This window comes from Coenobita brevimanus, chromosome 1, assembly GCF_032717465.1.
Source record: "Coenobita brevimanus isolate Jiangsu-jjx chromosome 1, ASM3271746v2, whole genome shotgun sequence".
In the NCBI taxonomy this organism is placed as follows: Eukaryota; Metazoa; Arthropoda; class Malacostraca; order Decapoda; family Coenobitidae; genus Coenobita; species Coenobita brevimanus.
The window spans coordinates 67,111,457-67,126,379 of record NC_136954.1 but is presented as its reverse complement, the minus strand read 5'-3'; the positions used below and the strand labels follow the sequence as shown (position 1 = coordinate 67,126,379).

General features: G+C 42.6%; 1 protein-coding gene and 1 non-coding gene across 2 annotated transcripts in view; one reads left to right on the top strand and one right to left on the bottom strand.

Moving 5' to 3' along the window:
- The window catches only part of Xe7 (A-kinase anchor protein 17A), a 60,181-nt gene that overhangs the window by 37,678 nt on the left and 7,580 nt on the right, over window positions 1-14,923 (bottom strand). The window contains exons 3-5 of the mRNA XM_080273942.1: window positions 13,255-13,413; window positions 7,917-8,240; window positions 481-629 (exon numbers count right to left, since the gene is read on the bottom strand). Coding sequence (XP_080130068.1) covers window positions 481-629; window positions 7,917-8,240; window positions 13,255-13,413 — 632 coding nt within the window. The remainder of the gene's footprint in view (window positions 1-480; window positions 630-7,916; window positions 8,241-13,254; window positions 13,414-14,923) is intronic.
- LOC145418712 (5S ribosomal RNA) lies at window positions 9,101-9,219 on the top strand. The gene has a single exon (XR_013900734.1). It is a non-coding gene; the product is annotated as a 5S ribosomal RNA (ribosomal RNA).

Below are 14,923 nucleotides of genomic sequence, written 5' to 3'. Positions count from 1 at the left end.
GACCATGTTGAGAACTGATGTGGATAGGCCACATACAAGGAGACTGGAAATTGGTCTTGCTTTACCTCCTCCTCCTTAAACATATACATCACCATCTGTTTCTTCACCATGATTAGTTTTTCCATCTCCTCTGCTATTATCTCCTGACCAGTTCCCCTCTTCATCACTTCAGTAAGAATTACTGCTACCTTCAGCTGATATCATGCAGCTATAGGGAAACCTCCTGTGGTGAAAGGGTTAATGAAAGATAAATCTAATCTCTCCCATTTGAAAAAGTCTCTCCTAAGCCTACCAAAACTGCCTGAAGGTGATAAGGATAAATTACAAAAGACCTCCACACAATGAAATAATTAAATCACCATCTAACTCTACCTCTACTGTCTCCTACAATCTATCTCAAGTTATTCATTCATACCTTCAAATCTACTTCAGTCTAACAGAATAAACAATTTCAGGTTATACATCTTTTCTTTTTTTTACCTCTCTGCTTCTTTCTTCATCTCCTCCATTTCCCTCTTCCTCCTCAGTTTCTCCTCCTTCTCTCTCTCCACAGCCTGTAACTTCTCCCTCTCTGCAGCTCTCTTCTTGATGGAGTACTCAGAGAGGTGCTTGGTCCGGTCAAAGTCAACCTGGGAGCAACAAATAAATTCAGCAAGCTGCTACATGATGAGTTTAAAGCATTATATTTAGAAAACATTTTTCATAGTGAAGAGGTTTATTAAAACTTTATATAATCCCCTCCATTCCGTGTCTATTAAAGGTGAAAAAACTAGTAAAAGTGTTAGAAAACATATGTATAAATAATAATCATTCATTCATCATCTAATCCATGTTGCCCCATGAGGAGCGTAGGAGCCTGGGGACAGGCAAGTTGGTCCTGACATTTAAGATGAGAGTGACGAGCCTCACTCATCTCTGAGTGGCATTTCATGAGCAATAAACCTCAACCACCCCTTGGACATAAACCTGCACAGGCTCGATCCGATTGGAACGCCTTAATTACCCACTAAATCACCAGAAGCCATAATCTGGTTATATGGTTACCATCCAACGCAGTACAATATATGGTTTCCTGATGTACAGGAGACCATTTGGCTTGTCACTCAGTGTGGAATCACTCATTGGTAGAAGGAAGAGGAAAAAATGAAGGAAAGAAAGACAAGAAGGAGTGTAGTCACCCACAGGCAGAAGGAAGGGGAAAGAATGAACTAAAGAAAGACTGAAGAGGAAGGAAGGAAAGAAGGAAGGAAGAGAGGAAAGGGCAGTCACCCGAGAGCGGCACTGCACTGAGTGAGTGGATGGTAAGTGCCCCGACCTACTACTCAATAAAAAAATAATAATAATACCAATAACAGGTTAAGACTTCTATTGAGTGTATCGATGAGGTGGTAGATGCCCTGCAGTCCATTGGGTTCAAATCCAGATGAGTCTGAGACCACAACAACAACCACAATCCTATGGTAACTTTCTTTCCCATTAACATATACAGCAGAAGAACTATCACAGCACCCACTGAAATTTACCACATCTATTCATTTACCATTTAAGTCTTTGAAATCCTCAGCTCCACCTCACACAATAAAAACTCCAAACAATTACACTTGATCACAGCTGCAAGATAGAGCCAAAATAAAATCTGGAGAAGAACTGAATTACTACAGTACTAAACTTCAAGGCGTAACAAATTCTTCCATTTTTCAGCCAAAAAATGAGATACAGTAAGCTCACAATTATTCAACACAAATTCTTTCATTCTTCAGCCAAAAAAATGAGATACAGTAAGCTCACAATTATCTAACACAGCATTAACTGACAAACATCAATATCTAACAAGCAAAAATCTGGCTGAATTAATGCAGTATCCATTTTTTATGGCATTAACTGACAGTGCACCACTAACTACACATGAATAGTAAACAAAATCTTTTACAGTACTACAGTACAATGAGAATAGGATACAGTGGCTATATATTTCACAGTAAAATGCTGTACACCCATCCCCCGATATCTGGCAGCGTTGTGTGCCAGTGGGAGTGTTCAGTCAGCGAGTATGTCAGATTTTGAAGAAATTTTCCCCACAAGATACCGAAAAAAAGCCAGAGATGCATTCCAAAACCAAACCCAAAGGCTCATATACCTTAATCAATAGAGACTGACACAGAAACACCATAGGCAGCTAATGTTATTATCCTCATAAAAACATTAATGTACCGCTAAAAATGGCACATCAAACATCACATGCAGGAGGGTAGGGAGGTGGGGTATGTGGTGCTGAGAGATGCTTCAGGGCAACTAAACACCCAGGCAGGCAGCTGGCAGTGCGCCAAGCGGGGGTGGGGGACGGAGGGGGGATGAGGAGGGAGACAAGCAGGGGAGGGGGAGGGAGACAAGTAGGGGTGGGGGAGGGTGGGAGGAGAGGGAAGGAGACGAGAAAGCCAAACAGCCCTACTACCCACACACCCCAGTCTCACTTGCTCTCACTCACTCACTCACCATTCTTTCACTCACCACTTTCACTCACTCACCCACCACTCTTACTCACTCACCTCTCATTCATTCGCTCATGAACACACACATACACACACACACACACACACACACACACGAGACAAGTGGGGATGGGTAAGAGTGGGGTATGGAGAGGGAGACAACCAGGGGAGGGGGAGGGCAGAGGGACTGGGAGGAAGACATGCCTGGCAGTGCTGAGTGTGGTGGGGGATGGAGGAGGGATGGGAGGGGGAGGAGAAGAGAGGGGATGGAGGGAGGAAGGAAGGACTGGGAAAGCCTTATTTTAAGGGTGCGGCAGGGTGTTGGACTGGAGAGGCGAGGTGTCAGACTAGCAAGACGACGAACATTCAATTTGTTCAGATTGTGGGAATGTTCCCCTATTTCCTGTGTTTGGTCTAACGAAGCACCGGTTAACAGGGTATGGGTGTATTATTTACCAGAAATATTATCTGGGATTGTTTTTTCAATGTCTGAGTAGTTATACAACCACACCCCATTATCCATCACATCGATAACTGGCACTTCGGCTAGACCTAACACAAGAAATAGCAGAACACTTCCACAATTTAATCACTTCCAATGTCTGTCACCTAGCTAGTCCAACACCTCACCTCTCCTTAGGTTTGAAACCAGCGCCACAGAGTAGGAAGAGTTTGGCCAACTCTGTTTCGACCTCATCTCGTGCGGTCACCTGTGATTGGCTGAGAACCAGTCACGTAACATATGGGCGCCATATTGCATCCTCACCTCACCTCCTCACTTCCTTGACTGCCATAAGCACAGAGATCAAGGGTGACGCTACACTTGCTATGGCCATATCACCTTCTATATACCCATATTTGACTACGAGACTGTATACTGTGCAGCCTGGAGATGTTCCAACCTCAAAGGTATAGGTAAGATACTGCATGGGATTCCTGGAGATCCCACAAGAAGAACAGAATGGGAAATTAAAGTCTGCCAGAACACAACAATTCCTATTTGTGTTCTGTGAGTATATCTGTTCTCATTCTCTCTAATCTTTTTGTTCATCTGGCTACGTATCTGTCTCATAAGACTACTATCTGTTCTAACTACTGCTGTAGACTGAGATTACTAAACTTTTTAGATAGTTAGGCTGATAGATTTACTTATTTGTTTTCAGTTCAGTTTCATGTAAACTATCTATCTATCTATCTATTGCCAGACGCCTCAATCCCGTTTGGGGTGGCCACAAACAAATCGCCTCCAAGTCGCCCTGTCCCCCGCCATTTCACTGCCCTGCTCCCAACTCACACCCCCCTCTCATATACCTCTCCACCCCATCCCTCCATCTCATCCTCGGCCTCCCCCTCCCTCTTCCCCCCTCCACCTCACTCACATACACTCTCTTCGTCAGTCTCTCACCCTCCATCCTCTCCACATGGCCAAACCACCTCAGTGTGTTCCTCATAACGCTTCCTATCACATCCACATCCACACCACAACGCTCCTTTATATCCTCATTCGTCAGCCTGTCTCTCCACGTGACTCCACAGGCTCCTCTTAAATAACTCATTTCCACTGCTCTCACTCTTGACTTGTGTCCTTCCAACAATGTCCAAGCTTCACTTCCGTACGTTAGAGTTGGTATCACAATACTGTCATGTAGTAACTTTTTCACTTCCATGCTCACTTCCCTGTTTCTTATCACTGCTTTCAAGGAACCAGCAACCTTTCTTCCCTGCTGTACCCTTTCAAGCACTTCACCCTCCAAACCTCCATCCTTACTCATCACACTACCCAAATACTTAAACGTACTCACATTTTCCAATTCCTCACCATCTAACCTCGCTGTACATTCACTAACTTCACCTCTCTCAAAGACCATCACTTTACTCTTCCCTACATTCACCTTTAGGTTCCGTTTCTTACACACTCTCTCAAACTCATCCACCAAGCCTTGCAGCTCCCCTTCGTCTTCACTCAACAACACAGTATCATCTGCAAACAACAGTACAGGGAGTTTCCAAACACTATCCTCTCTCACCAGGGCCACTCCAACATCCACTACCCTACCTTGTACCTCTTTTATTACCCCATCCATGTACAGATTGAACAACCATGGAGACATGACACATCCCTGTTTCAAACCAACTTTCAAAGAGAAAAATTCACTTAGTTCACCATCCACACGCACTGCAGCCTTCGCACCATCGTACATACTCTTCACAGCATTCAACAACTTCCCATCTACTCCATATATTCTTAACACTTTCCACAATCCTTGTCTATCCACCCTGTCATATGCTTTCTCCAAATCCATGAAAGCCGCATACAACTTCTTTCCCTTCTCTAGAAACTTTTCCACTAAAGATCTAAGAATGAATATCTGATCTACACAACCTCTTCCCTTCCTAAAGCCTCCCTGTTCTTCTCCAACTAATTTCTCTGTTCTTTCTCTAACTCTGTCTATAAGTATCCTACCATACACTTTTCCTATTATACTAAGAAGACAAATGCCCCTATGATTACCACACACTTCTTTTTCCCCATGTAAACCAAGTAATATATATATATATATATATATATATATATATATATATATATATATATATATATATATAATAGTAAGAATTTAGTAGAAAAGCTTGTCAAGCAGGGAGAAGAATGCACAGAGGACATCGGTATTCCCTCCTGTCATGAGGGAATGCTGAGGAGATTCTTCACTGCAAGGCTTCATATTTACATCAGAAAACAACAAAACATTCACAAAAATAAAACTCAAAGCTATAAGTCTGATGGTGAATTAGGACTCAAGCATGGCTATGAGATTCGCTGTAAATAGTAAGTCCTGTATGTAAATATGTTTACTGGGTATTAATAAAGTGTATTAATAAAGTTGTATAAATAAAGTGCTGGGAAAGAAATAAAAACATTCAAGGACCTAGCAGCTTTTGCACAGTTTTTTCAAGCTAAAACAAAGTTATTCATACTTGCTGCTAGGCGGGTATAGGGATGGCATTGTTGGATTTTCAATTTCTCTCCTATTATACATTACAAACATAATATATATATATATATATATATATATATATATACATGTGTGTAGGACCTGTACGGAAATAAAAGGCTAGGGCGTTAATACTTGTATGTTGGGCATAGTTTTCATACACCCGGTTGGTGACGTTTGGATGCAAGATGGCGCCCAGCAGAGTGGTTGGCCAAACTCTTCCTACTCTAAGGCACTGTTTGAAATGAGGTTCTCCCAGTTCTCCCTCCTCCCTCCATCCCCTCTCTTCTTTCCCCCCCCCCCCCATCATTCCTCCATCCCTCACCACACTCAGTACTGCCAGGCATGTCTCCCTCCCTGTCTCCCTGCCCTCCCTCACCCCTAGTTGTTTCCCTCTCCATCCATGTGTGTGTGTGTGTGTGTGTGTGTGATCCTCTCCAGCCATAAATTCCATTGTCAGTTAGTGTGTGTGTGTGTGTGTGTGTGTGTGTGTGTGTGATCCTCTCCAGCCATATATTCCATTGTCAGTTAGTGTGTGTGTGTGTGTGTGTGTGTGTGTGTGTGTGTGTGTGTGTGTGTGTGTGTGTGTGTGTGTGTGTGTGTGTGTGTGTGTGTATTTTTTATAATGTGTCTGACTCTGGACATAGGCTTCACAGCCTGCTCCCAAGGTCCAGTAGTCCTCCTACATTCCATACACCTCTACATGCCATCACTTCAGCACTAACACCTACGATCCATATTAAATACATGCTAGAGTTATCTCATACAGGACTGGTGTATTGGTATTAGTGGGGGTATTATTACAACATGTCGGCAGGTTGCCCAGTAGATCAGTAAAATCTGATTTTATGAAATTCAATTCCTTAAACTGCTCCCTGTCCCAGTGGGGATTTGAACCTGGGTCTGGTAGGACTGCAGGCCACCTCTTTACTGACTGAGCCACCGCCTGTGTGTGTGTGTGTGTGTGTGTGTGACTGAGTGAGAGTGGTGAGTGAGTGAGTGAGTGAGAGAGTGAATGAGTGAGACTATGGAAGGGGAAGGGGGTAGTAGGGCTGTTTGGCTTTCTTGTCTCCTTCCCTGTCCTCCTACCATCCTCCACCCCCACTTGTCTCCCTCCCCCACCCTTGCTTGCCTCCCTCCCATCCCCCCATCTAACCCCACCTCCACCTGCCGTGCCGCCAGCAGCCTGCCTGCCTGTCACTCTCAGTTGCCCTGAAGCATCTCTCAACACCACACATCCCACTACCCTACCCTCCTGCATGTGATGTTTGATGTGCTATTTTTTAGCAATGTTACTGTTTATGAGGATAATAACATTACTGTACCTATGGTGTTTCTGTGTCAGCCTCTACTGATTGAGTAAGGTATACGAGAGTTTGAGTTTGGGTCTGGAACACATCTCTGGCTTTTCTTCCATATCTTATGGGGAAAGTTGCTTCGATATCCAACATACTCATTGACCAAACTCTCCCACTGGTATACAACACTGCTGGATGTCTAGGTATGAGTATATAGTACAATATAGTGTTTTTGTAAGGATTATGCACCCCACAGAGGGCCTGGTTTTGGCTGAATTGTGACAGATAATTGAGAGTTGACTGTACTATATTAAAAGATGACACTATACATGTACTTCTCACAGTCTACATCTCAAACAAACTGAACCACTTCAATATTATTTTCTTGCTACCATAAGATAATACTGCCGTACTCATCTTAGAGCACCCCTGTCTGGCTGGCTGAGCAGACCCATCAACTGCAAGCAAGCTACCATCCCTCCATGGCCATCCTGTGCAATGAACTTATGTTCTATTCTCGTAGACAGCTCCATGCCACAGAGAGGTGCAGGGAAGAGTGTAAAGGCTTGGTTCCCACGTAGACAATGCAATTGCAGCTCTCCATCCAGTTAACAGAGGCACCATAGTACACCCCCACTTCATCTAATCAATTTTATTTTATTTATTTATTTTTTTCATGTTTATGACTGGGCATGGCCTTAACAGCCCATACTCTGAGAACCAGCAGTCCTCCTACATACAATACACCCCCAAACATAACCACTTTGGCACTAACACCCACCATCCATGTTGAATACATACTGGAGCTGTCTCTAGCAGGACTGGTATACTGTACCGTTAATAGTGGGGGTGTTATTATAACAAGTCAGCAGGTTTTTGGTTGATCAGTAGTCTACCTGAGCAAAATTCAAATCCATTAAACTGTTTCCTACTCCAGCCAGGATTTGAACCAGCGCCCACTGGGACAGTAGACCACCTCTCTACGGACTCAAGTTATACAGTATCTATGTTGTGCTGTAAACGGTTTCCTGAGTTTCAGGAAACCATTACATTTGTCACTCAGTGTACAGTCACCAAAAGGCGGCACTACATTCTCCTCTGTAATTTTTCTAAGCGTAAGAATAACACAGGCGACTAACCTTAATATTTGTACTTCTGGCAGTCCCATCCTCCTCTATCCGCACTAGCTTCTTGCCCTGTAGTGCATGCATGCATTTGGCAAATCCAATATACTCCTTGAATTGCACATATGCCTCAAATACTAGGCCTTGCCCAAAGTTGAATGTGCCAGTGCGAACACCATTGACAGAGGCTGACATCTTGCTTCGGTATGGGTCACAGATGGGGATGTCCACAACACGAACCTCACCGAATGTGGACATGACCTTGCTGAGGACATATGGGCTTGGCAGGTTGGAGTTGGTGGTATCACTGTAGTGGGCAAACCACCGGCATGGTAAGTCCTGTAGGGAAGGGATCTTTACAGTGCTTTGATAAAAAAACAAACCAAGTAACATGCATCTGGATGACGTAGTTCATATGTTTACATTCATGGGGTTGTTGGAGTTTAACCCCTTAACCACGGGGCGTCACTTTCGTGATGCTTGGGAGCAAGGGATCATACAGCGGGGCGTCACTTTTGTGATTCTGTGTTATTTTGAATTCACCCGTGCTTTCAAGTGGTGGCTTGTATCATCTATCAGTACTGCCAATGTCCAACACTAGTCAGCACTCTTAATCTCATCTGAATCCCATCCATTGTTGACAATTTAGCCATTTCTCCCCGTTCTTGACTCCCCTCCCTACCTCCCCTCCGTTACCCTATCCTCTCGCCTGCCCGGCTGTGTTACGCTAAGTAATTATTCCCTGGAATTTTTCACTGATTTCATCCATTGAAATAAGCCCTATGCCCTATTCTTATACCAAATAATAAATACAAGAAAGAAAAAAGGTAAGTGAGAGTGCCATACACCTAGAATTGGCTAATTATCACCTGACAATACCTCACGTGCACTCGTTCGCTAATTTTCACTGTTTATTTCCCCTTGAAATATGCTGTATCATCTATTTTCGTAATAAAAATGTATATAAGAAAGGAAGGGAGAAGCCTAAGTGATATTTACATTCACCTGGAACTACCTAATTATTGCAGGCCACCACACTGTATTCTACGCTAAGTAAATCTTCCCTGATATTTTCCACTGATTTCATCCACTGAAATAAGCCCTATGCCCAATTCTTATACCAAATAATATATACAAAAAAAAAAAATAAGGTAAGTAATAGTGCCATACACCTGGAATTGGCTAATTATCACCTGACAGCCACCGGCCATACCACGTTGAGTACACCGCTTCCCGTCCGATCAGCGAAGTTAAGCAACGTTGGGTCTGGTTAGTACTTGGATGGGTGACCGCCTGGGAACACCAGATGCTGTTGGCATCCCTACGTGTCAAGTGGGGTTGGTGGAGGATTAGTGCCCCTCCCTGTAAAACAATTAACTCTAAGCCGTTGGCCACCCTGTTTGGGATACATGGCGTCTGGTAGTGAATGAATGAATGAATGAATCGCCTGACAACACCTCACGTGCACTCGTTCGCTAATTTTCGCCGTTTATTTCCCCTTGAAATATGCCGTATAATCTATTTTTGTAATAAATATACATATAAGGAGGGAAGGGAGAAGCCTAAGTGATATTTATATTCACCTGGAACTACCTAATTTATAATGTATTGTCTAGATTTCCTGCCAATCATTTCACTGCTATATATTAGCTTCTGTCAAGAGGTTGATGTTGGCAGTAATGCATTTCCCTAGGTAGGCCACCACCCCGGCCCACCCTTATCAGTTCACTGTCATCTTCCAATGTGAAGGTACGTCTGTTTGCTCATGCTAACTTCAGCCACTTTTCACCCCCATGCAAAGGGCCCTGTGACCTTTACCCCCTACTAAACCTTGTGTGGAAAGAGGTAAAGGGCTGACAATTGATAAAAGAGTGACTATGATCTTTCTATTGAGTAAAACAGTGCAAGTGGAATTGTAAATAATGTGTAAATAATATGTAAACAGCAAGTGAAAGTAATGAATGTAAATATACGTGAACAGTGGAAAATAGTTTCATAAGTTACTTCAAGTGACAGTGCATGACACAGTGTAAATAAAATAGAAATGTAAATAACGTAAATAAAATAGAGAACGTAAATAGAAATGTAAATGAGTAGTATTATAAGAATACGAGTATATACCCTAGGAGTAATAAAAATGAAAGTTTCACTCTAGGATGTATGAATACTATGAGTTATGAGAGTGAAGGTGAAAGTGACATTCACTCTCAATGCTAGTATAGGCTACAGGATGAGAAAGTGAATGCTACATATTTTACTGAAAGAAATTGAATCCCTACAGTGACAATAAACTAATACTACTGAAGGAAACTTATGGATAAAGACTGTAGATATATATAAGTGTTATACAGTAATAGAAATATAAAGTGTGAGGGGTATTATGAATAATAAATGACAGAATACCAACAGCGAACTAGCGCAAGTGGGAAGGTCATAGGCGCTCGTAATTTTCATTGCTTTCACAGTGTTTTTTTTTTGGAGTATGGATCCCAAACTACTTGATAATCATAGAGTAATGTTTATAGTGTTAATATCTGGCTGTGGTAATCATATTACGGGTTGTCGGGAAGTGTAAAGTGGAGACTTCGTTACCTAACTTCAGAGGTCTCCACAAGTCCTATGGTAATCGACGAAGGCTCAACAAACATCCCAGGAGAAAGCTGAAGGTATGTGCCATAGGCATATGTAATTTTAATATTCTAGGACTAATAACTGATTTTTGACAAATATTTTTTGAGAATCTGTTGGAGCCCGAATAACCCTGCGGGACATGCAAAACATTGGGAAACATGACCGCGGTGTAAGGGTTAATGCTTACATAACACCACTGAAGGGCTACAACTTGTCACTCCCATCTTAAAAGTATGGACCAAGTATCCAAGGTTCTGCCTCTACACTCCTAAAGGGGAATATAATGTACAGGATGGTTGACAAATAGACAAATGATGATTAGATGGAATATGGCAAGTATAATGATAAGAATGGTGACGAATAATCAATAACTCGTTTCATTATCCAACTTGACATGTTCTTTGAATGCAGTTATAAAGAACAGGGAAGTGACCATGGAAGTAAAAAAAAGGTCACTGCATGACAGTGTTGCGATACCTTCTCTAACGTATGAAAGTGAAGCTTGGACCTTGTTGGAAGGGTAGAAGTCAAGAGTGAGAGCAATAGAAATGAGTTATCTGAGAGGAGCATGTGGAGTTACATGGAGAGACAGACTGACGAATGAGGAAGTGAAGGAGTGCTGTGATGTGGATATGGATGTGACAGAAAGCGTCAGGAGAAATACAATGAGGTGGTTTGGCCATGTGGAGAGGATGGAGAGCAAGAGACTAACATGGAGAGTGTATACAAGTGAGGTGGAGCGAGGTAGAGGAAGGGGGGAGGCCAAGGATGAGATGGAGGGATGGAGAGGTATGTGAGAGAGAGGGGTGTGAGCTGGGAGCAAGGCAGTGAAGTGGCACTGGACAGGGTGAGATGGAGGCAATTTGTTTGTGGCCACCCCTTATGGGACTGAGGTGTCTGGCAACAGATAGATAGCTATACAGTACATGTAGAGTGGCAAGGTTAGGCTACAACAATTGAATAAATTTAACGGTACATGACCAGCCTATTCCCTTCAGTGACACAACATGGCTGAAAAACCTACAGCCACCTGCAGGGAATGAAACCAAAGCACATGACAAAACCATAACTCTTGAGTGTTCCAACCACAAGACCATCAAGTGCGTAATAATTACTGATCAACAACAACACTTTCTTGCATATTCATATACCATATCCATCTGCCTTCTTGGTCTACTATGCATTCTGTCATTTTCAAACTCACTCATACATAGAGTAAAAGTTCTGTAATCTGAATGGGAGGGGACCGAGGGTCTTTCGGACTATTGTTTTTTTTCGACTATTGAGAGGGACCTCTGAAAACATTAGACATATGTACACTCACAATCACTAATTTCTGCCCAGGGGTGCCCCCCTTCTATCCCTGTATACCCAGGGGAGGGGAGGGGGACGAAACGAGCTCCACCTGCCACTTCCCCAGCTCACTCATGCAAGCAAGCACCCAACGAATGAGGCCTGGGATGGCCATTGTTAACGTTTTTGTTTTATTGTCAACGCTATAATGCTCTAATTTCTTGCTGCAGCGTGTTCAAAGTTACATTCTACAATTTTTACATATCCTAGTGTTTTGTTTGTGTATTAGTAATGCGACCATGAGTGTAAAATATGAAGTTAACTTGAGATGTAACTGCCAGTTAAGAATGATGAGTGGGGTGATGGGAGGGGTAGGGGTGTGGGGGAGGGTTAGGAGCTGGGGTGGAGGTGGGTGGAGCTCGTTTTGTCCCCTCCTCCCATCTTTCCTGAGTATATAGGGGTATGAAGGGGGCACCCCTGAGCAGAAACTATTGATCGTGAGTGTGCATGATCATTAAACACTTAAAATGATATGGGTTATTGTTTCACTCACCAGAAATGCATAGATGTGTAGATGTATAATTGTGGGCAGGTACATCCAAGGCTAAGAGCAAGTCCAAGCCAGATAAATCCTTAGATAAGGCCAAGAAAATTTTGAAAAAAGACCAGAAAATTTTGAAAAATTTCGCCTTAACAAATTCTGAGTACAATACTGTGATTTTCGGATTATTGGTGGCCGGATTAGAGGACTTTTACTGTATCTGGTAATATTTTCATCATCCTATACACACTCTTTATTTCCATATAACCATTCCATCTAAGCACCCTATATTCCATCCTACTGCCAAGACTCTTCCCACTTCACAGTGTTCACAAATCACATTATTTTGTATCCTATCAACTTCACACAAACTTATCAACAAAACCACTTCCACTGCTTCCTTTTTTTATTCTCATGCCATACTAAAGTCTTACACTCCTAGGTTAATGTGGGCACTCCTAACACACCTTCATGCACTCCTCTTTGGCCTTCAAACTCATACCTCTGATTAGTATCAAGGTTTTCACAGAACCAACCATCTTCCTTCCCTAAATCACTCTACCTTCCATTTCTCTTGTACATTTACCTCTCTTCTATTATGACCCTCAGACACTTAAACTCCCCCACCAATTTAGATTTCTCCTTGAGTTACCTTTCTCTTGATACTAATCACTTTTATCTTATCTAAATTAATTTTCAAAACATGATGTTCAATCAACAAAACACTGCACCAATTCGAAAAGCCCCTGTACATAATTTATTTGCAAGCATCCAAGCATCATCTGCAAACCTGTACATCAGATTCTGCAGTACTCACCCATCAAAATTCAATGTCATCCTTACCCCTCTCTCCACAACTCAAGAACAACTAATACATCCTTGACCTACCTGAAAGTGTACAGTATCTGGCCGCTCCCCTGGCTTCATCTCATTCATGTGTTTGGCATCACGGAAGAAGCTGTCCCAGTCATGCCTGGTTGGGAAAGATGCCTTGGCCTCTGTTGCTCGGATCTTCAGCAGGTCTGAGAACCCACTCAGCTTGATGCCCTGAAGCAATGAGATGGATATGTCTTAAGAACAGCCTAATGTATCATTCACCACCTTGTCTATTTTTCCAAAGTACCTCAAACTACCTTGAATCTCTAAACAAACTGCCATGATTAAGTGATTTTGGATAGGAGAATCTGGGGGACACTTAACCTGGCCAAAAACCCCAGTTATATGGTTATTACCCAGCGCAGTAAATGGTTTCCTATGTATAGGAAACCACTTGGCTTGTCACTCAATGTTGAGACCATAAAGCATTCCTACACTGAATAAGTGAATGATGGGCGCCCCAACCTATCTACGTTTATGTGAAGCTACAGAATGTGGTGAAAGTTTTTGGTGTATCAGTTAGAGTCAGGATCCTGGGGGTTTGAATAACGAGTGAATGGAAGCGTGACCCATTGGACTGGGCAAACTTGGGCTGTCTGGATGTTGCTACTCTTCACCCTGTCCTAGGGTGGGAAAGGAGGTCCAGATGATGATGATGATGATACAGTACTGTACTGTATTGCTGCCAAGGGCATAGGCTGATTATTTCTACCTAAACAATGAGGACTATGGTACACAAGCCTCTAGACCCTGCAAGGGGTGAAATACTTTTATTTCTTAGAAAAGAAATTAACATGAAAAGGAACATTACATAAACCAAAAGAATGACCATTAAGCCTATTTATTGGTTATATATCAAAGTGCAAGTTGTAGAAAGATCTAATTCAAATACAAACATTTTCAAGGGTACACCTAATATGTAGGTGCACAGGCAGCAGGCACAGTACATTACCATACCCCTTGTGCGTTGTAATAGCCTAAAACCATGCTAAAGTAATCCTGAAAAATTTAACGATAAATGATTGGCTGTCGACCAGGGGGTAATATATACGGTATGTATATTAAAAACAACGTGCACAAATACAGTAATATTTAGGTATTTTACTACTCACAGTGGTGGTAAGTGGTGGTGACCATCATCCACTCATGATGTAGTGCTACCTACTTCTTTCTTCCTCTTTCTCATTCTACCTCTGGGTCTGTTCTCCTCTCTTCTTATTCTCCATTTCCTCCCTGTCACTTTTTGGTACTCTTCTTTCCACTTCACATGGCTCTACACTGAGTGACAAAACTAATGGCTTCCAATAACCCACAAAATTCTTTACAACACTGGGTGGTTCCAATATAGCCAAATTATGGGGTGAAGTAGAGCCTGCAATGGTGCCCCAGCTAACTGGATGGAGAGACACAAGTGTGGCATTCATCCAAGAACCAAGCCTCCACACCTTTCCCCATGCCTTACTGTCAGGCATTGTCAGGTGCAAGGGAACATTGGTTTACTGCATGGAATGGCCCTGTAGGAGCAGTTGCTTGCCTATGGTTGATGAGTCTGCCAGCCAGACAGACTGGGACTGATTAACAACCACTAATCACAGTACATTAACATGATATGAAAATGAGGTACTGTATCAAGACAATCTATCTATCTATCTATATACCTAGGCTGCTTCCCCCAAGGAAA